Below are 23,670 nucleotides of genomic sequence, written 5' to 3' on the forward strand. Positions count from 1 at the left end.
ATATTACACAGGAACACCTAACAGGAGAAGGAGAGTACCAAAGCCCTGATAAACAGGCATGTTTATTAACTAAATTTGTTTTGGATAAGATCTCTCTAGCAGCAGAAAAAGCTTTCCATCAATTACCTACTGCTGAAGTTACAGGTAGTTATGTTAATATTAAACAGTTTCCTTCAGAAAGTTTCTTGCAGTTTCTGGATCGACTCCGTGCACAGGTGGAGAGACAAGTCTTGGACCCAAAGGTGCAGGCAGAGCTACTAAAGGAGATGGCTCAGAAAAACGCTAATGAATCATGTCGCAGGGTCATACTTAGTCTTCCCCTCGACCCACCACCTAGCTTAGCACAGATGATAGAAGCCTGCACCAGAAAAGCAGAACTGTTCAGTGCACCAGAGAGGAATCCAGGACCAGCACACTCACGATCTGCAGCAGCTATGACACCAGGACCAAGGAAGCAACCGGTACCACCACAGCAGCTGCAGCACATCACCTGCTTCCAGTGCAAGAAAACTGGACACTATGCAAGGGATTGCCCACACAGCCAGAAACAGAAGAAAACCAACAAACAAAAAAACTAGGTGTACAGCGCGTGCCCGCCATAAATACCATAACGCGCAAAGATATAAATACTGCGGGTTCCACACGGGAAAAAACCTCTCTCTTTAAAAATAAGGGGGAGGACGGGACAAATGGTGTGGGGATTAAAGATAGCATTAATGTTAAATATTCAATTGGCAAGGGTTGGACGCCTTTTGGTCGTCTCAATGTTAAGACCACTAAAGGTGTTTGTTTTATGTCAACAGAGTGGACAGCAATTACAGTGGATCTGTCTAGCACTTCACTGGACCTGACGCTGTTGCATTTGGAACTGCGCTGTGAGTATTTAGTTATGGGGGACACAGCACACACACCCTTGGAGATGGAATTACTTCCATTATCCAAGAAGGAAAATGTCTCAGGTTTCATTCTCTTAGCACGCTGCTCACAACCACCTTATTACCTGAATGAGGGGCAAATCCTCGCCCAGGCCATCCCTGTTCCAAAGGAAATCACAGCAGAAGGAAAATCACCTGAAGTCTATTGGGCAGAGGTGGTGGGTGAGGAAAAACCCTCTGTGGCATGCAATCTGACCCATGGTTCAGACCATCTCCATGTGGAGGGGGTAATGGACACAGGGGCAGATGTGACGATCATACCCGAAAGGATGTGGCCGTCACAATGGGAATTACAACCCGTGGCAGGCAAAATCCAAGGTATAGGGGGAATCAAATTGGCAAAAATATCAAAAAGAATCATGCAAATTGAGGGGCCGGATGGAAAAATAGCTAGTGTCCGTCCGTTTGTTACAGACTATAAGTGCCCCCTGTGGGGAAGAGATACCATGTCTCAGTGGGGAATGAAAATGGTAATTCCCAAAAGTTCTCAGGATTTTTAAAGGCGGCCACTGAGGAGCGCCCTGCCCACAAATTGACATGGTTAGATGATTCTCCAATCTGGACAGCTCAGTGGTCGATGAGTAAAGAAAAACTTAAGGCGCTGGAGGAGCTTGTAGCAGAACAATTGGCAAAAGGACACATAGAAGAAACTACAAGTCCTTGGAATTCTCCAGTATTTGTAATTAAGAAACCAGGGAAGGACAAATGGAGATTGTTACATGATCTCCGGGAAATAAACAAAATTATAGCAGACATGGGATCACTTCAACCAGGGATGCCCTCTCCAATGATGCTCCCTCAAAATTGGAAATTGGCAGTTTTAGATATTAAGGACTGTTTCTTTCAAATCCCTTTACACCCAGCAGATGCTCCACGGTTTACCTTCTCTGTTCCTACCATCAACAGAGAAGCCCCAATGAAGCGCTACCACTGGAAAGTGCTCCCTCAAGGGATGAAGTGTAGTCCTTTCATATGCCAGTGGTATGTGGCCTCATTGCTGTCTCCAGTGCGTGCTCAGAGAAAGGAAGCTATCATCCTACATTATGTAGATGACTTGCTTGTGTGTGCCCCCGATGACTCTATACTCCAACACACGCTTGACCTAGTGGTTAAGGTTTTAACCTCTGCTGGATTTCAATTGCAGGAGGATAAAGTCCAAAGGATGCCACCTTGGAAGTACCTGGGCCTGGAAATCACTGCAAGGACCATTGTTCCTCAGAAATTGGACATTAATTGTAACCCAAAAACCTTAGCAGATCTCCATTCCTTGTGTGGGTCTTTAAATTGGGTTAGGCCCTGGCTAGGCCTCACTAATGAGGACCTAGAGCCCCTTTTCAATTTATTGAAGGGGGAGAGAGAGCTGATTTCTCCCAGGGAACTGACCCCAGAGGCAAAAGCTGCAATCGAAAAGGTACAGAAAGCTCTGGCAGAGAGGCAGGCTCATCGCTACAAGCCTGAACTGCCTTTCAAATTCATAATTCTGGGAAAACTGCCACACTTACACGGTTTGATATTCCAGTGGATCGAGGGGCAGAGAGATTCGCTCTTAATCATAGAGTGGGTCTTCCTCTCCCACCAAAGATCCAAAACCATCACTAAGCCACAAGAACTCATAGCTCAGCTGATTCGTAAGGCAAGGATGAGACTGTATGAGCTGGCAGGTTGTGATTTCACATGTATTCACCTTCCAGTCAAACTCTCCGAGGAGGGAAGGAACTCTCCTGAGAGGCTGACAAAGGAGATGTTCGAGCACTTGCTCCAGAGCAATGCCAGTCTTCAGTTGTCTCTGGACAGCTACAGTGGACAAATATCAGTCCATGCCCCGTCTCACAAGCTGTTCAATGAGGAATTCCACCTCATTCCTCGTGAGAAGAGGAGTCGGAGACCACTCAAAGCTCTCACAGTGTTCACAGACGCTTCTGGGGCTTCCCACAAGTCGGTGATGACTTGGAGAAATCCTCAGACTCAGCATTGGGAAGCTGATGTTGAGTTTGTGGAGGGTTCGCCTCAGGTAGCTGAACTGGCTGCAGTGGTAAGAGCTTTTGAGAAGTTCTCAGAGCCAATCAACTTGGTAACAGACTCGGCTTATGTAGCGGGAGTAACTCGGCTTATGTAGCGGGAGTAGTGTCCAGGGCGGAGCAGGCAGTGCTGAAAGAGGTTGACAATGAGCAGCTTTTCAGGTTGCTGTCAAAACTAATCTATCTGATTTCTCATAGAGAACATCCGTTCTATGTGATGCATGTGAGGTCACACACCGATTTGCCAGGTGAGATCACAGAAGGGAATCGTCAGGCAGACTCCCTTGCCACCCCAGCAGAACAAGCACGCCTCCCAGATATCTTCCAACAGGCAAAGCTGAGCCACCAGCAATACCATCAGAATGTGCCAGGTCTGATCCGTCAGTTCAAGCTAACACGGAGTCAGGCTCGAGCCATTGTGGCCACCTGTCCCAGCTGCCAGCTCCAGGCCATGCCATCGCTAGGTGCAGGGGTTAACCCCCGAGGCCTTGGCAGCTGTGAGGTGTGGCAGACAGACATCACACACATTCCCAGTTTTGGTCTCCTCAAATATGTTCATGTAAGCATTGACACATATTCAGGTGCGGTTTATGCCTCTGCCCATGCAGGAGAAAGAGCTGTGCATGCCAAACAACACCTAGTGCAAGCTTTTTCAGTATTGGGGATCCCTAAGGAAATCAAAACAGATAATGGCCCAGCGTATGTGTCCAAGGAGTTCCTGGAATTTGTCCAGCAGTGGGGAGTGGAACATAAGACAGGCATCCCCCACTCCCCCACAGGCCAAGCTGTGATTGAGCGTGCACATCAGACGCTCAAGCATGTTCTGGCTAGACAGAGCAATTCAACTGTGTGGATGTCTCCACAGCAGAAGCTGTGCAAAGCCCTGTTCACTATCAATTTCTTGAACTGTTCATTTGAAAACATGAATCCTCCTGTGGTTCGTCATTTTAACAGTGGCAAACAGTTCAAGCTGTCTGAGCATCCACCAGTTTTGATTAGGGATCCAGAAACATGGGAAACCAAAGGTCCCTATGAGCTTATTACCTGGGGACGTGGTTATGCGTGTGTATCCACTCCCTCAGGCCCTCGGTGGATTCCCCAGAAATGGGTGAAGCCTTTTGTCCCCAAACAGTCAGCTCCAGCTGAAGAGGAAGAGAAGCAAGTCGCAGTTGCTTCGAAAAGAAGACGCCGCCGGAGAGGAGAGAGAACTGACACAGAAGATGACCTCCCGGCAGACTCAGAGACTTTTAACAAGTTTTAAAATGTTTGTTTTCTTTTGAGAATACCTCCCTTCCACTCAACTCATGATGAACCCTATCCAAGTTGTCATCCTGTTAACACTGAACAGTCAGGCAGCTGCATGGATCGTCCCTCAGCCGCATCAAAACGTCTGGGTGACCCTGGCAAAGACACTCCAACAGGAAAACATATGCCTGTCCTCGGCAGCAGCAGAAAATCCTATGTCCACCTGCCTGGTAGGAGTTCCCTTGAAAGCTGGAGAATATTCAGCCAGCTTTGCAATGGAGATGCACAATGAAATTCCCGGGATACACACAATTTCAGTATACAAAACTAAAAGGCAGCATACAGAAGAGAATCCTATGGAGGAACTGCTGCCCAATTTGCCAAAAGCAGCTCAGGAACCTCAGGAATTAGAGCTGTTAGGTTCCTATCCAGCACAATACTGCATTCAGCTTGTAATTTATCCAAAACCTTCTGACACCAAAGGATTCCACAATGTAATACAATATAGAGAGGAATTCACGGCCAAAAAGTGGTGCGGGGTTCTAAGTCACCTTGCAGCAAACTCCCCATCTCTCACAAGTCCCAAAAGCCTCCCTAAGGGGTTGTTCTTGATTTGTGGAGATCAGGCATGGGCAGGAATTCCCTCTAAGCTTTTAGGAGGACCATGTACCTTTGGGCGGTTGTCCCTGTTGGCACCCAATGAAACCTTAATTAAAGATTGGACTCATAAAAACAAATCAGTAAATAAAATCCAAAAGAGAAGTGCGAACAATGTGGACAAAGATTGTGACTCTGAAATTTTTCATTGGGCCAAATCTAAAAGAGTTGCTGTATCCCTGTTTCTTCCATGGGCAGCGGCAGCCAAGGCTCTGGGTGAATTGGGCCACCTAGAGTGTTGGGTAGTCAAACAGGCAAATTTGACATCCACTGCCATCAGCTCCCTCCTAGAAGACGAACAAATTACCAGGCAGGCCACACTCCAAAATCGTGCTGCCATAGATTTTCTCCTGCTGCTACATGGACATGAGTGCCAGGAATTTGAAGGACTTTGCTGCATGAACCTGACCTCGAAAGCTCCTAATGTCCATGCTGCCCTCCGAGACATGAAAACCTTGATCGGACAAGTGAAGCAAGAATCTGAAGACTGGTTCAACGAACTGTTCAAGGGCTGGGGATTCATGGGGTGGTGGACTTCAATAGTCAAAACTATTTTGTTACTCTTTGTTATTCTTTTCCTTGTAATACTGGCATTTGGAATCCTTCGTCACTTGGTTCTCAAGGCCATTAGTGGTCTCATGCCCTCTGTCGCCATGGTTAATCACATAGAGATGAAAACCCTGAAACAATCTAAAGCCCCTACTAACCCCAAGTGGTGGGAAAGATCTTAAGTTGTATCCAGAATAACCTTCTCTCTTCTTTTAAACAAAAAAAGGGTGAGATGTTGTAACCCAATACCCTACTGCTTTAAGAATGGTATATCCCTTTAACCCTGTAACCCCTACAAGACCAATGGACTGACCCCTGCGATGGGATTGGCCTGAAGCCAAGGCTGACCCCTCCCCTTTCCTGACCCAGAGAAAAACCCTGAGCCCACGTGTGGGCTCTCTCTTTATCCCCATCTCTCGCTCTGACCACATGGAAGCCTAAGAATAAAGCAGAATACCAACCCTGGGATAAGAGCTTTTAATATCTTATGTTCTACATGAAACAGCATCCCAGGCCAGCTCTGCAGGGTAATTGGGGAGCAGGCAGGCGAGGCCTAGGGTGCAGTTTCAATCTGTGTCTCCTTTTTCCCAGGAGACCAGATATTTAAAAAACACTCCAAGTTACACTTCTCATTTTCATAATCCTTCAACCAAGAGTACAGTAATTTCATGATTATAAGCCGCACTGAGTATAAGCCGCACTTCTGGGTTTCAGCAACTTTTCCTTCTTTTTCCATATATAAGCTGCACCTGATTATAAGCCACATGTTACAATACAGGGTGTGATAAAAGGTATCTATTCTATCGCCATCTGTTGAGGGTGGGGGCAGTGATCCTTATCTCAATGGCAGATATTCTGCTAATGGGCCATCCATTGAAACCAGGCAGAGCATTGTTCTTTATCTTTTCACAACCCTTCCTTCCTCCAACAAGCCATTTTCTGCTAATGGCCCACTGAGTCCCACTGTGTGACTGATAAAATTACTTCATCCCATTGGAAGTTGCTCCAACCAGGGGGAAGAGCCCAGCATTTCTTACCAAGATAAAAACAGAGGTTTTGGGACGCTAAGGGAGCCCCTTTCTCCACTGGACTCCAGAGGAAAACTGGATTTCTCCACATCACCACTGGACCTCCAGAGGGAAACTGCACCTTCTACAGGAGCACTGCTTCAGCTGAATCACATCTGTCACTGCAGGAGGATGCAGCCACCATTTAATCGAACTGCTACCAATACCCTGCCTGATGGGGTGTCAGGTTGTACTCTGTCAGGGTTTGGAGTTTGTTCCTTTGTAGTACTGTATTTCTATTTCAATTTCCCTAGCAAAGAACTATTATTCCTAATTCCCATATTTTTGCCTGAAAGCCCCTTGATTTCAAAATTATATTAATTTGGAGGGTGGGGGTTTACATTCTCCATTTCAAAGAGAAGTTCCTGTCTTTCTCAGCAGACACCTGTCCTCCAAACTAAAACAGCAACTTTTTGTTCTTTGTCCATATATAAGCTGCACCTGATTATAAGCCGCACTTCAGGTTTGGACCAAAATTTTAGTCAAAATGGTGCGTCTTATAATCGTGAAATTACTGTACCAAGATAGTAAAATTCTAAAAAGCTTGTCAAATAGCACAGGTAAAAGTGGGATTTGTTTGTGAGCAGTGCTTCCTCGTCCTCACACTTTTGTCTGCTACACTCCCACCCCAAATATCTCTGTGCCTGTGGGTTGTCCAAGACTTGTTTTTGAGGGTCATGCCTGAGACAGCTTCTACATTGGCACCACACAGCTGCATGCATGCACCACCTTGCAAACCCCATGTCATCCTATTTCCTTTCAATTTATTTGGTGGAATGTTTGGGTTGTATGATTTGGCTGTTTGGGGTTGTTTGGGTTTTCAATTGGGGTAGGGTTTATTTTACTCTATTTTGTGTCAGTGAAGAAGAGCAGAGGAAATGCAGAGGAACAAGTAAAAGAGGAGCAACTAACCCTCATGCTGTGCCTTTTGCTATTACCTGTCTATAGGTAGTTTCTTCAGGGCTCAGTATCAGGCTATAGCAAAAACTCACATTTCAGTGGATTTTACTTGTTTCCAAAAACAAAGGCTAAAGGGAAGGCATCTCGCTCCATAGGACCTAGCCTGACTCCTAGATGCTTGCTTCACTGCTTGTGGTCTCAAAAGAAGGAAAAACAGCTCCCAGTCCCAAAAGTCTACTTTTGACTGGTAGCCTGCTTTTAATTAGGAATGTAGACCCTGGAGTTTGGTTCTGTCTCACTTCCCAGGAAGAAGCTTACATTTTTACTGAGAAAGATGAATGACAGATAACAGCGGAAATATTTTTATTTTACTAAACCCCAAAGGGTTTATTTTTGCCAGAATTGGTTGGCTCCTACTTTGTCAAGCAGCATGCTGACTACAGTAATATCCATGAAGGATGTGGCTTTGTAGAAAGTCAGTGAAAGACCTGAAAGAAGATACACAAACCATCATGAGTGCTTGTGGCAGTGATGCTTATGCTGGCAAGATAAAATTATAAGAGCATAAATATGTATATTTTTGCTGATGCAAAATGTCTTCTGCCAAAAACCTATTGATGGAGATAAGGACAAAATATGCAGCCGAAAGGTCTCTCATAATGTGGAGCATAAAAGGGATGGGAAGCAGAAGAAGCACCCTGAAAGGCAGAAAGATGGAGTACAAACTTCCAACACAGACTGTTTTAGTGATTACTAGAGCACAACAACAGTGCTGAAGTCAAGACATTATTCTGGCCCCAGCAAATCAATTAAATTTTTGTCATATAACCAAACAAGCCAGGTGGCTTAAAACAATCTGGAGACAAGCTGAGAATAATCTCCTGCAATCCTGTTTGTTCCAAGGGTCAGAAAAGAAACTTGGTAGGCAGTGCATAAAACTCTTTACCCTATTTCAGCCCTTTTCACTCACTAGAGGAGCATTCCTGTATTACAAAATCTTGGGCAAAAAGTCCTCCGGCATATGAGCTGATAAACATTTTTGGCTAAAACATTATCCAGTCATCCTAAACCAGCTATCTTGGATGCCTGTTCTATGGTCAGTCTTTTGGAGTGATGCTACAGCCCATATTAGAATATCTGTTGTTGATGTGGTTTGAACCACAAAGCACATTACGATATACCTTCAGCCACAAAGCATTTCACAGCAGTTTCAGATACTGTCCACTTTTCAGCCACCTTTATTAAGCCTTCACTTCTGATGTGCCCTATTAGTTTGTTTCTTTACTTGAAGGAGACCCCAGTGTTGCCACCCTCATACTAAAGGGCAGAGGAGAACCTTTGCTCTGCTCTAAAAGCCACTGGCAAGAAGGGGCAAGAAGGGGCTCACAGGACCCATTACAAGGGGCATCTGGTTGCACAGTCATGCTGGTGATCCAGGAGCTGCAAGGGCCCCTTCCAATGTTCCCCATCAACATCAGAGGTCTGCTCCTGAAATTTCCCAGCAGAGCAGCCCACCTTGCCCAAGCTCCAGCAACAGGAGGTTGCCCTTGCCCAGGCCGGATGCCCTTCTGCTCCAGCTCCATGCTGAGAACACTGAGCTCCATGTGAACAGAGCAATATGTTTTATTCATAATTAGAGCAAAGTCTTCCAGAATAACCACAGCGTGCTAATAGCTCCAGGTAAAAAAAAAAAATTGGGCTAATTTGTCAAAGATGAGGAAAGTATGTAAAACAATGCACATATCATTTACACAGATTGCAGTGTCTCCATTAAGTAGATAGTTTGAAAGGCTTCTGAAGCAGGGGCTCTTCCTCAAAGCCCATAACCTCACTAAAGCAAGAGCACACAAACTGAAGAAAATAAACTAATGATGGAAAAAGCAGATACACATTGATATTTTCCACTTTAGAGGTAATTAAAATCTGGGCATTATACTGCCTTCCAAGGACAAGTAACACTACTTCTTTCACTCCCTTTACCAGTACAAATATGATACTAATTCTGGGAAAATGGGCATCCAAAAGTCTAAATTAATAAGTGAAGTACCTGAAAACCAATAGAGTTGAACAGAACAGTCATTAGTATTAAAGTCTTGTTTGAACACTTGGTAGGGGACTGCGCCAACATTCGCAGACTCAAAACTGAAGTGATCAATCAAATTACAAACTAAAGAAGCAAATGTAAGGTAAACTGCATTCTATGCACCTGTGTCCCTGAATGCATATGAATTTTTTTCACCCATAATTCATCTTTACTCAGTCTGACTAGTCACAGAGTTACTGTGGGCAATTTATCAACCACTTGAGCATGAATTCCAAGCACTGCTCTGCTCCTCCCATCTCCTCATGCTCTCTCTGGGCATGAGAAGAGCCAAAAAGAAGAGCACAGTGTAAAAAAAATGGTTTTGTTGGTAGAGTTCCCTTATTACTGTTGACAAACTACCACTTGGAAGAGGGTTTGCTTGAGCCACTCACTCTGAGGGAGAGTCTCCAGGCCACGCAAAAAAGAGTCCAAATTTTGTTTAAAAAAAATAAACCAAAGTCTTACTATGTTCAGCTGTTTTTCTTCTGGACAGTGCACTCACTGAAGTGGTTGCTGGAGGTGGAAGGAGCCAGCACTTTGGTCCTACACCTGCACTGGGAGATGAGTAAGACCTCATAATGATGTGACAGTAACCCCATGAGTGGCATCCTTTCCTCTCTATCTGATCAGCCTAACATTTCAACACAGGTGTTTTAATTTCTTCACAAGAACCACTTTGATTTAAAAAGCCCCTTTCTCCAGGCTCATTAGCCTAACTCACCGTGCAGCCGTGGTGAGCCCATCTCTCCAAGTGCAGTTCATTGCCTGCATCATCTTTCACCTCAAGAGGCACCCTGCATTTCTGACAGTTCAGGATGGGGGATTTCTGATGGCACCTGTTTGATAAAGTTTGGGCAATATTCTGAGCCGAGTTAGTGTGGGCCCTCTCTGCCACTCGCACTCATCTTCTTTCACCCCTGTGTGTTTGCACATCTGTAGATTTCCATGTTAACATATCGTGGAGCATAGACTCACACCTGCTATAAACCAAATGCCATTCTTGGAAGGCAAGTGTTTCTCCAGACCTTAATACTGGCAGAACTAAATCCATTTTGGAGATGAACTGCAGTCATTGAAACCCATAAAAATATCACCTGATTTCAACAACTGTCAGACTAAATCCTGTGTGAAACATCTCACACAGGCCACTGGAAAATCAAATATGTCTTTCTCCATCCAGATGCAGGGAAAAAGATTTCCAAAAAATAGGTGCTGAAGTGAATAGCTTGCTTTTCAACACCACCAAACAACCTTCTTCACTCACAGGTTATAGTGTGACTGGATGTGCATGGTAGCTGGGATGGAAAAAATTACTCACAACCAAAAGAATCCCAAAACAAACAGCACATATTTAGACACCTGTACAGATGTGTATGTGTAGAGTATTGCAAAGGTCTAGGACATGCAATCAAGGACATGCAAATGTGTTTACAAGTAACTGTACATCAGAGAAGTGGTGGTAATTAAATATGATTTCAGTCTGTGGCAAAAGATAACGCACATTAGCTTAAACCTCTTACACTGCAGACTAATCCAAGTCAAATAGCCCTGCATTTGCAGCAGGTAACTTTTGCCCACACAGGTTGTAACAGCAGATCAGGCAATGTGGGGATCACTTGTGCCATGGTAACATGGTGGCATAGATGAACCTCAGCTGAGTATCTGCTTTGGGATATCTGCTTTACACTGCTTAACAATAAAGTCCCTACTCCTCCTTTCTGATCCAGACTGGCACAGGAGAATTTGGCCCTGTGACTCCCACACACCCTCAACTGATGAGGGTCCATACAGCTAGTGTGTGTTATGCACCATTTGTTCAAACAGACATTTTTTAGGAATGTCTGTGCTCTAAATGTTTATTTCCTAGACAATGCACGTGTAGTGGAAGCCTTCAAACTGCTCAATTTCAGCTTAAAAGACATTCCACAATCACTAGTTTTAAGAGAAGTGGGAAACCAACTCACCTTTGGAGGAGAGTAGAGATGACAAAGCAGCTGTCCTGGATCCTGTTTACACAGCCTCAAGGAATGGCAAACCACATCAGCATTCATTTTCCTGTCTATGCTGAATGAAATGGTGCATAAACAAAGACAATTATGTTCTTCTGGGCTCTTGAAAGCAGAAGCTATTTCCATGGGAAGCTAAATCTTCTCAAACCACACAATCATCTCAGCTCACTTCACCATGGCCCATAACTGCTGCTCAGTACAGTGTTGGGTTCTAATGACTTTCTGCCACGACATCCTACTCAGCATTTAAAATTGGAACCCAGGATGATGAAAAAGGACTGTGGTCTACATGCAGCACCTGAATCAAATGCATTATAACTATTCTAGTTTTTTAATCAGTCATAAGCCTGACAAAGATTTAAATGTTAAAGTTAATGCATATGCAATTCAGCACATATGAATGTTCAGTCATAACAAAATAACCAGAAATCCTTCAAAGATTCTTAGCCTTTAATTATCAAGCATGAGTGCTAGGATTGTTTCTTCCTCTTTGGGACACACCTCTGAGATAATCCAGAATTAAATTAAGATATTTGATTATAGCACTTCTTAGTTCTGTAAGCACTTTGCAGTTCCTTGCTAGTTTTAAAAACAAAAATAAAAGCCCTATGGAAGAAGAAGGTGTAGTAAAAGCTGTATTAATTAAATTAACAACTTTAAAGGGGAATAAAATGACCTAAATTTTATTTTTTTTAATCACTTAGATTATATAGTAGGTTTCCCCAGAGTGCATATCAAGGTCAGGGCTGAGAGCATGTAGGGGCTGACAATTAAAAAGTCTGATTGAAGGTAGAATAGAAAGCAAGAGCCAAGCAACAACAGTGTTATTTTATAGAACCTGTCTCACTTACGTGAGTTATTCAAATTCCTCTCTCAACCAAATGAGCTGAATTTCAAAAGATAATGATATCAGGTGGGCCAGATATGAGATTTAAATGGAATATTAAAAAAGGTTAAAAGGGTTACCAGTGGCAGCCCGTGTTTATTTACTCAGGAATAGCTGTGACAAATGCCAAACCAGAATCACTCTGTTTTGAAAATAATGTAATTTTAGGAGTGAAATCCCTCCACTTCACCCTGACAGCACATCTCTACATGTCAAGAACAAACTAAGCAAAAATCTGGGAGGACACAGCAATACTTACAGTTCAGCTATGTGTGGTCCGTAAAGTTCAGCAAGCACATAACAGAAACCTTGCAGTTTTTCTAGAAAATAGAATTTTATTTATTTTTTTAAGTAATTGAGCATGGTGAAACTGGTTTCATAGCTGTCAAAATACAGCAGCAGTTCTTTCATTAAGGTGAATGTTGATTTACCTTAGAGGAAGGCAAGTGAATCTCTAATCTCAGTGTAAGACCATATAATGGGAAAATCTGAGCTTCTAATCTCGCCTAAAACCCTTCTGGCTTTAGGTAAATCACATGATAAAGACAAAAAAGGATAACTAACTTTTGTTAATTTTTCTGAGTATAGCATAATGGAAAAGTCAAAAGAAATTGTGCATGCCACAGCATCTTCTAAGCAGATAAACATCTCAGTAGGTTTGAAAGAAGAAGAAAAACAAACACATAAACAAAGCATAGAAAGTGATGTTGGGCTTGATGCTACTCCAAGAACTGTCTTGGAGCTTCTGGGGGCTTGTGGACCTATGAGAATATGTTTTGTGTAGAGCAGCAGTTGTGCAGTAGTAATTACATTCAAAGAAACACTTGACAGTTTTCATTTGGCTTCCTTTCACAGTCTACAGCCATGTACCTTTTTAGGATGCTGGCTCGGGTGGTTTCCTTAATATGTGTAAAGCATGTCATCAATAAGACAGCTCGTCAGAGATTTCTTTAAGGTACTGTTGTAAAATAACAGGCGATCCATGCACCCGAGCAAAGACACTGAGGGAGAATGGGGGTTTGAATACAAGCACGGCACTGATCTGACAGTTCCCAAGAGGGAAAGCTGCCTGTTTCTTGGCCTGAACAGACTAGAGCTGGTTAATAATGCACAAATCCTGGAGGTGTCAGGCCTTGCTCCAGCTGGGGTGGTGCCGTGAAATGTCATAAGAGACAGGTTCACATAAGTGCCATGACAACAAACTTGCAGCTCTTCAAACTCCTTAGAGTTGTCATTTTCTCTTGCACCTCTATTACCCAGACAGATAACTATCTGTACCTGGGGAAGAAAGCACAGAGAATTCTCATCTTTCCCAGAGAAAAATCATAAACACACCCAAAACAGTTGCTTCCCTCCAACTTTGGGCTGAATATTCCATTTTAACCAGTGCCAGGCTGGACACACCCAGGACTGCTGTATACAGGGTGAGTCGTTTTACTGTCTGGAGGGTACAAATGCTTGTGGCAGGGCCTCCACTGGTGAGCATGAGTGTGCTCCTGTTCCCACAGCTGGTCTCCTACTGGGACTGCAGACACCCCAGTTGGCAACCAACACCTGAGAAAGGAAGACTGGCACCAGGAAGGCATATTAGGGAACGAAGAGATAATTTTCCCAGCACCCTCCTATTCATGGTGTTGCAAGCAGCTTAACTAGAGTAGCTGATTTTTCTTATCCTATGACTGGTGTTTTTTTTCAATCAAGTCATTAGCTTCATTGTTTGCCTCCTTTGCCACATAACTCCTTACTATTAGCTCTTTAGGAGCAATCTGCTCCTAGAAGTAAAAATTGGTCTCCTGACTAGAAGTAGATTTTATTCTTGTTCACCTAAAATGAAAGATGTTAAAGACATCAGTAACCCTGTGTTTTGCATCACTGTAGACTAGAATATGCTCTGATGAGGCTTGCCAGTGGAGTACCTGGCTCCCTAAAGTAGTCTTCAGACAAACTTGGTTGGCTTCCCCAACACCTCTCCAGTGCATCACAAGTGACGGTCCTCTTATGAGTTTTCCAAACCAGCTGATTTCCACAACATTTTTGGCTCTGGAGGAGCCAGCTGGCTGCTGTAACCTCTCCTGGTATCTGAGAAGAGAGTTTGGCTGCTTATCAGCTCTGGAGAGCTGATATTGGTGTTTTGCTGGTCCCACTAATTTCCTTACGTATATAGAAAACTTACCATGTAATTACCCCATGGTGTAAAAAATGATGGGAGGTAAAAGGAATAGTAATAATGTTAAATTATCATTGAGCACATAAAGTCCTCTTGGAAGACTCAGATGCCATTGAGGCTTTGGCTTTCAACAAAACACCAAGACCAAAGCCACAGACAGTGTTTACAGGACTCGCCATTGGAGCCAGGCTGTATTCATGTGTTCTCAAACCTCCAGCTCTGCTAACATACACAAGAAGAGGATATTGCAGAGAGAAATCTCTATTGGGAAGAAGCAGCATAAGTCAGAAGAGAGGGGGAGAGAAAGAGAAAAATGATGAATGACTGTGGGTGTTCAGAGGCAAGAAAAAAGCTTAAATAAAACTAAATTCTGAAAAATTTAGAGAAAATGTAGAGTATACTCGTTTCAGGTAAAAGAGATTCCCTAAGATCCTTTAGATCCTCTAAGAACAGTCCAGGAGGTTTTCCTTCCTAGTCCTGAAAACACAAACACTGGCTGAATCCCAGAGGACAAATATTTGCAAAAAAGATGCTATTATCATGTTGCCATTTGCACTTGAGTTCTAGCGTTTACACAGCAGTGATCGACATAGAGCAGAACATGACTCAGAGGCAAAGCCAGAAGCAGAGGGTCTTGAAGCACATTTTGGGTGTCAGATACCTCTGTGTCATCAAACAGTCAGTATCCAGGTAAACAAACATTCTTGCTAACAACACCTCTTACACTGTAAATACTGCCCTTTCCCCTCGACCTGGCCTTTCTATCTGCTGAAGAGCCTTCTTCGCTCATGACATTACTGTTCTTATTCTCATAGGTTTATTTGCCATGTTGCTTGAGTCACACACATTGCAAGTATTTCCATACAAATGAGGCTGTGGTTCTGTTTGCTACACAACCTGTGAGATTGAGTGGGACTGACAGGTACTGAAATTTTCTCTTTTTCTCTAAGCATTTTTTGTTCTTGAACATCACATAACTTTACAGAAGGCTTGATCCAAACCTGACTTGACTGTAATCATAATTATAGGAGGCCCTCCAAAAAATCCACTTTCTAGGGTTTTTGGAGTCCTACTCCTTTTTATGCCTTAGGAGAAGCCTTGCTACTATTAATTTGTTGCAGTTATTCTTGCTATCAATTGTAGGCATGTGCATAATAATGAAATTGTTTCTCCATGTGAAATGCATGACCTGCTTTAGTAGGTTTGCTCCTCAGGAGCATACAAAGCTTTCCTACTGTTTCAAGCAGCAAGAGGAAGCTGCTGATTCCTGATGAGCTGCAGTGTTCACCTCCCAGGAGAGGATAAATCAGGTTACACTGTAGCTCCCAGAAAATCCATAGGATTTTTCACTCCTTTCAAGTTCAGGGTCAGGTTTTTTTCTGCTGGATATATCCATGCATCTCAGAAGGTAGCTGGATTATACAAATTCAGCTACAGAGATAATAGGATTTTATGTGTGTAAATGGCAGCTGAAAAGAAATATCTTGACATGTCAGAAGAACAAGGTCCACTGGAGTGAATCATGAACATAGAGTTAGCATGTCATAATTTAAAGAAGAAAATTGTATTTTAATAGCAAGCTCAGTGCTTCTAATTGCAACATCGTGGGTATGTGCCTGTAATTTAAAACACTGATGATATGACTTCTGGAATAGAAATCAGATAAGCATCATTCTATCAACGAATTAATCCTAGCAATTAGCTCCCTGCCCATTCTGCCTTGGGAAATCCTCCCTTGGAAAGGAGGGAATTAATATTATACACATATCTTCTGTGAAACTAAGGTCTACAGCATGAGATGATTTCTCAGAGATACAATTCATGAAATCATATAAAAATGACATTTTAATGAAGAATCCTAAGCCATCTTTTTACATTAATGACATTAAAAAGATATCATGAATGTGAGATCTAGTCACTTAAATAGTTATAGGATTGGTCTGTGAGACAGAAAGCTATTCTGGTATTCAAACTGTTCTCTATTTAGGGGTGTGCATGTGGAGCTCCAACCTCCTTTGGGTAGATGAAATAAGGGGCAGAAAAAGGGAAGTGTTACATGCATTCACATAGAATATCTATAATTTTTGAAATTTGTATCACCAATTAAATTTCAGCTTTTCTATGCACAACAAATGCTCACATCTTACACCTGTCAGCCTAATCTCATTTTTAAAATTTTACAATAGCAGTTCCCATACCTGCTGAAAACATTTTCATCTCACTGTTGCTATAAAGACCCATATCAACAAGCAAGAGGTGTAGTGGGGTATACAGCGAATCTATTCTTAAGCTGTTACAAAAGAGACAAAGGGGAGAAAAAGGAAGGGAACTGGTCTTCATGTGTTGGTGCTTACATGTGTGTGGGGCTTAATACAGCCCCATTCACTCTAACTTTAGGACAAAATCCCAGCTCTGAATCTAAGTGAAGCCATGTTATTGACTTTCCTGTAAATAGCAATTTGTTATCTCTGAGCTACACACATTTGAGATACTGCACAAGAGGTGGATAAAGTTTTTTCAGCCTTCCCATGAGAGTTTTTAATTAACAGGGAAATACATCAGCACCAACACAACATATGGCACATTATTTGGTACTTACCAGGTATGTAGTCACACAGTCTCTCCACAGCTGCCTTTACTGTACTGTTGTGCCACTGTGCAAGCTGTTCAATGACAGACACCACAAGCACACATCCTTCAAGAAAACAAAAAATCAAAAAGAAGGAATCCACACAAGCCACACAGAGAAGTACTAAAACCGGAAACCAAGTGTTTGTGGCTGCCTGCAGAAGAGAAACCACACCACAGACATATATGCTGACCATGACAGAGCATCCATAGCATCATTTTTTCACAGACTTTCCTGTGAAGTAATGCTCAGCATACACAGGGATGCTGAGCCTGGCTACACATTTGTTAAAACCAAAATGTCTTCACAGATTGTTCTGCTCTGCCTCTGTGGTTGGAAAGAAATCAGTTCCCATGACCTACAAATCTGGTTATTTCTCATCAGTAATCTGGGTGTAAACAGGGCTAGCAAAGTGTTTCATGACATATGCAGCAGTTTTCCCACTGCTCTTTTGGGGATTAAATAGATCCAATGTGATGCCTATGGAACAGTCCATAGTCCAACAGTTCAAAATCCACATGATGAGTATTCATTTCAAGTAAATTTTAAATTGCTGTAGGTCAGCATTGTGCTTTCTCTGTGGTGGCTTCATCATTTTATGAGGAATATAGCTTGGGCAATGCTAAGTCTGCCCACTGTAGACAGATCCGGCAAGCCAGAGTGATGGCCCAGCTCAGAATCACAGCCTGTGCAAGGGAGGCAGGTATCTCACGCAGACAGGACACAAGGAGCCAGGGTGCCAGTTTCCAGCAGCCTGAATAAAGATTTCTCTTTGAAATCCCTGTAACCGAATCCTGTTTACTCTTCTGTGCAAGCAATCTCATCTCTGAGACTTGCTCTAGCAGGGTCTAGAAATGGAGGTGAGTTCAGAAATTTGATGTGGCTGCAGACTCACCTTTTTCCAAAGCTCAAGAACATTAATGTTCAGGTTTTTAGAGTGGCCCAACTCTTCAAAGTGAGCTTCTAAATTCCTTCCAAGCACCCATACCTATGTGCTATTAAATCAAAATGCTGTTTTTCAACATAAATAACTGATGCTTCTAAAGTAAAGTACGGCAGCTAGAACTTGCTGTAAAAACAATACTTTTGACTCTTCTATTACTTCTTCTATCCCAAATACAGTAATCCAGAAGAAATCACAGTGAATTTGTCACCTCTTTTGCAGGAATAAAAGCCCACTTCTCCACACTTATTAAATAAAAGGCTCACTCAAGATCCTTTGCAGAATGATTTATAAAGCATGCTAAGAACCATTACCTCCAGTCAGCCTAAAAGAATTGAAGAATAAATGGAGACAGATACAACCAAGAAAAACCCTGAAGCAAGACATTAATTCTTTCCTGCCCCCCTCCCCAACTCCCCAAATAGCTGGAGGCTAACTACTCCCAGGAATGAATAGTTAATTAAAAACACAATAGCTGGAAAAAAACCCAGAAAGTTGAATACTAAAGATCCAAACTAAAAGTAAAGGGAAGAGATGAAAGCTATAGCATGTTCAGGTCTTGGTCTCAAAGAACAGGCCAGAGCCCTCTGGTCCAGGTTTAACTACAGCCTTATCATAAAATAGTTTGGGTTGGAAGGGACCTTTCTAGTCCAAGGCCTCTGCAGTGAGCAGGGCCATCTTCACCTAGATGAGGTTGCTCAGAGCCCTGTTTAACCTGATCTCAAATGTTCCTGGGGATAGGACATCCAGTACTCCCACAATTGTAGGGGTGGATGTTAAAGAGTGCAAGAGACTTCAGCTGTTTTAGTGCAAATCATGCCCTGCACTGGCCTCAGGGACAGAAAAGAGACCCTGACTCCTTTGCCAGCCTAGCATGGTAATAGCCTTTTCTGGACAGACTGCAGCCTTTAGGACTGAGATGGCACTGCACATCCTGAAAACACAACATAACACATCTGAAAGTCATTGCATAAAGGCCATATTATTAACACACATGAACAACCTACAGACAATAGGGACTACCCATCCCCTGACTTCTATGTCTATTTTATTCATGAGGTTGGAGGCTCAGAAAAATTAAATTATCTAAATGATAACTTAAACAGACAGTCTTTCTGTGCTTTCCTTTCTAGTTTTATCAAGGTCAGATGTTCATCTATCAATCTTGCTGTCTACAAGTCAAGACGAAAAGGAGTCCAAGCAGAGAGACAGGGAGAAGCTACTCCTTTCATATTTTCCAAGGTGCACAGCTTTTGTTGTTTTACCTTTCATTCTTTTGCATCATGAGCTTGAGGATTCTAGACAGATATATAATTTTTTAGTTTGGAGTTGACAGTGTCACCTACTGCAACAGAGGGAAGTGTTACTCATTTTGCCTTTACTGCGTAATCCAGTGCCATGGGCTGCAGGAAAAGGAGATCATGGACAAACAGTTCAAAATCTAAGAATTTGGGCTGAAGATAAAAATACTATTGATATTCCCATTTTCTCTGTTATGCAACAAGACAGACTCCACTGAAGATAGAAGTTTCTCTTTCATGTTTGTCAAAGTACCACAGAGGGAGTGAGGGGGAAAAAAACCCAAAAAACAACAAAAAACCAAGCTATTTTTGGTTCAGCTCTGCAAAACAGAAACAGAATTCTTAATGACAAACACAATCGTGCAGGTAGCCCCACTCAAGGAGCAGTCTCACAGCAATGAAGAGAATTTTTTTCATGTTGATTAAGTCAGATAGACACCTTTGTGTCTATTGAACCAGGCCCAAAGGCAAATCTGCTTCACATGGGGAGTAACGGAGCCAACACTGAGTCTAAGGTCTAAGAAGTACAGTAATTTACGATTATAAGCCACACCTGATTATAAGCCGCATGTCAGCAGTGTTAAGGTCTTCATCAATATATACAGTAATTTCATGACTATAAGGCGCACTCTTATGACTAAAATTTTTCCCTAAACCCAGAAGTGCGCCTTATAGTCCGGTGTGCCTTATATGATCTACAAAGTTGCGACATTTGCCACCCTGGAAGTGAGAGCCGTGAGGGGGGGTGGTGCCGCGGGAGCGCCGAGTAACCATGGGGGGGCAGCCCCGGGCAGGCCTAGGCACAGGGAGCAGAGCGGGCAGGAAGGCAGAGGGCAGCCCCGGGCGGCCCCAGGCACTGGGAGCAGCATGGGCAGGAAGGCAGAGGGTGGCTCCAGGCGGCCCCAGGCACCGGGAGCAGCGCGGGCAGGAAGGCAGAGGGCGGCTCTGGGCGGCCCCAGGCACAGGGAGCAGGAAGGCAGGAAAGCGTTACTACTTTGTTACTTTGTTGTGCGCGGTGGCCTGAGCCGAGGGGCCACAGCCCGATAGGGGCCGATGGGACCACAGTGCTGGGGGCAGCGGTGCCACAGCTGATAGGGGCAGGTGTGGCCAGCAGGACTGCGGCCAACACGGGCCAGTGGGGTCGCGGTGCTGGAGGCAGCGGGGCCACAGCCTGATAGGGGCCAATGGGGCTGCAGTGCGCTGAGTTGGGCGAGGGACGGGAGGCAGGGCAGTGGTGCCACCGAGCCAAGCAAGGGATGGGCGGCAGGGCTGCTCCGCGGAGTGGCGAGGGGGAACAGCATGGTGCCACAACGGAGCTGCGAGGCGGAACGGTACGGTAGCAGAGCCAATCCGAGCGAGGGACAGGCGGCAGGGCGGTGGCGCCGCCGAGCCGAGTGAGGGACGGGCGGTATGGTGGCCGCGCCGCCGAGACGGGCGGTACAGCAGGAGCACCAAGCTAAGCGAGGGACGGGTGGCATGGTGGCGGCGCCGCCGAGCCGAGCGAGGGATGGGCGGCAGGGCGGTCGCGCCACTGAGCCGAGCAAGGGACAGGCGGCACAGCAGGAGTGCCGAGCCGAGCAAGGGACGGGCGGCATGGCGGCGGCGCCGAGCCCAGTGAGGGACAGGCGGCATGGCAGGAGTGCCGAGCCGAGCGAGGGACAGGTGGCATGGCGGTGGCGCTGAACCCAGTGAGGGACAGGCGGCATGGCAGGAGCGCCGAGCCGAGCGAGGGAATGGCACGGCAGCTTCGTGGAGCCGTGAGGGGGAACAGCACCATGGCAGAACAGAGCCGCAAGGGGGAGGCGGCCCCGCAGCTGCGCCGAGCCGCGCCAGCCGGCACTGGGGGCGGGCGGGAGTGCCAGGGCTCACTGCACAGGGAGGGCGCCTGGGGTTGCCTTTGAAAGCCTACGCCGATCTGTGAAAAATGTTTCCAAATTGAGCCCCTGCCAGTAAACTCCATGATTGCGGGTTTCCGTTACTAATTCGTTACTTTGTTGCGCGCGGCACGGATCTTCGCGGCAAAAAAAGGTGGGCCTTATGGTCCGGTGCGCCTTATCTGATCTACAAAGTTGCAAAATGTGCCGGCTCCCGGGTGGTGCGCCTTATAGTCCGGTGCGCCTTATGGTCGTGAAATTACTGTAAGCCGCACCTGATTATAAGCCGCACTTTCGTTCACAGCGAACTTTCACAGAGTTGCCAATTAGTAACAGAATTGCAGGATCGCAGGGTTTACTGGTAGGTGCCAACCTTGGAAACGTTATTTCCAAGCCAAAAAAGATACAGAAAATAGCTGTGGCAGCGTACCCTGCAAGTTGTATTAACAAGCAGAAAAAGATACGAACAAGAGTGTGCTCATTTTACAAGCATTTCCAACGAATCTGCATTGCCTTTGAATAGCCACTCAGCTGGGTAGCTGCACAGCTGCACGGGCGGGCAGGGAGCCAGGTAGCCGCATGGGCGGGCGGGGAGCCGGGCAGCTGCATGGGTGGGCAAGGAGCCGGGCAGCCGCACCAGCGGGCAGGGAGCTGGGCAGACGAGAGGCCGGGCAGCTGTGCAGGCAGGCGGGGAGCCGGGTGGCTGGAGAGCTGAGGCGGGTGGGGAGCCAAGGTGGGCGGGGAGCCAGGCAGCCGCACAGGCGGGTGGGGAGCTGGGCGGATAAGAAACCGGGTGGGCAGGCAGGGAGCCGCGCAGCCGCACAAGACTGAAAACACCGAAAAAATACAGAGAACTATTACGGGCTCAGATCGGCGGCGCTGCCCCACCACTGGGGCCGCGTGGGGTCCGGCTCAGCTCGGGGCTGCTGCAGGCTCTCACTTCCAGGTTGGAAAATTTCTGAACATTGTTCATATATAAGCCACTCAGGAGTACAAGCCTCACTTACGGGTACAGACCAAAACTTTAGTCAAAATGGTGCAGCTTATAATCTTGAAATTACTGTACTTAATGCAGTACTTACCTCAGGCTACTAGATGCTATATGAATATAAATAACAATAAAAACAGCCTAACTACTTGGGAAAAATCCACAGAACTGAACTTCAAACTACTTGCTCTCATAAACTCATCTTTACTATCAGAGAGTATGCTGCTGCTCGTGCTATTACATCCTCCCCAGTTTGGGCACCTTCAGACCACACCTTGGTTATCCAAATGCTTCCCCCTCAAATGCAGTTATTCCACATGAAATGCGACTCTCCATGGGACAAGGTGATAGAGAAAGTCGTGGCTGATTTTCAAAAGGATTTGCTGTTCCTTAGGCACTGCAGCTGGAGTCTCTGAAACTGAATTTGGAGAATCTCCTGGCCCTCTGGTAGGAAAGGTGCTCCCTGGGAACACATTCCATCAACATAAGCTATTGGCTGGTCTGGTGTCTGTCCTCTCCATCTTCCAGGGGTTTTATCAGTTGCATTTGATCAACCTCTCCTTACTCCTTGTGGTCCTCTGCCATGAGCTGTGCCCTGGGGGATGCTTGCTTTTGTGTTGGTTCTGCTGACTTCAAAGCCTTCAATTTAGGCTAATGTCATCAGGAGCAGTTTTTAGGCTGGAGATTCTAAAATACTCAGAAAGGTTGAACCCTGTCAGGTGGAAGGAGCAATGTCCTAAGGGGACTTATTGCAGCAGAAGCAGCCTAATCTACCTAGGCTTCCTCGTGTTTTTTTATGCAAACATATCTCCCCAGTAATTCAGATTTATCCTCTAGGAGAACTTCTCTCTGATGTTGGACTACAGGTAAAACTTCCTGAAGTTAGTGTCTATAAATGAAACTGCTCTCTTTTTAACATCTTCCTCTGGACTGAGTGGCAGGAAAAGAAATGCTGACCAGTTATCCTAGTTTTTAATGGGTCTTAATTCTGTTAAAAATTGAAAATAATTATACAGCTAAAATGAGCAGGGGAAAATCAGATGTCTGTGACTGTAAAAATCTCACTGCTTTAATTATTTATGACACATGCCAGAACATAAACTTTTTAGTACTCTGGCATCAGTAGAAAAGCACATACAGATCTGGCCAGCCACTATCGGCTATTACTTGCTTTTAATTTACTAGATATTTAGATGTCATTTATTCCTCATCATGAACTGGACACACATAAGGCAAAGTAAATAGCCTTCATCATTAAATAAAGCCTTTTTTTTTTTTTTACAGTTACACATGATTTTCTTTAGAAATAACTTTCAGTAAGTTGATTCTGCTGTCTCATTTCAATAATATATTTCAATAACAGGCTGAAGGATAACAGGATTCCTTTCTCTGAAAGGAATTCATTGGCATTATAATAGC

General features: G+C 44.6%; 1 protein-coding gene across 1 annotated transcript in view; it reads right to left on the reverse strand.

Annotated features, from left to right (window-relative positions):
* LOC117006370 (acyloxyacyl hydrolase-like) overlaps nt 1-23,670 on the reverse strand; it is a 137,117-nt gene that overhangs the window by 76,411 nt on the left and 37,036 nt on the right. Inside the window, exons 7-9 of the mRNA XM_033078763.1 lie at nt 17,116-17,211; nt 12,609-12,669; nt 11,419-11,518 (exon numbers count right to left, since the gene is read on the reverse strand). Of these exons, the coding sequence (XP_032934654.1) occupies nt 11,419-11,518; nt 12,609-12,669; nt 17,116-17,211 (257 nt within the window). The remainder of the gene's footprint in view (nt 1-11,418; nt 11,519-12,608; nt 12,670-17,115; nt 17,212-23,670) is intronic.

This window comes from Catharus ustulatus, chromosome 1 (genome assembly GCF_009819885.2).
Source record: "Catharus ustulatus isolate bCatUst1 chromosome 1, bCatUst1.pri.v2, whole genome shotgun sequence".
In the NCBI taxonomy this organism is placed as follows: domain Eukaryota; kingdom Metazoa; phylum Chordata; class Aves; order Passeriformes; family Turdidae; genus Catharus; species Catharus ustulatus.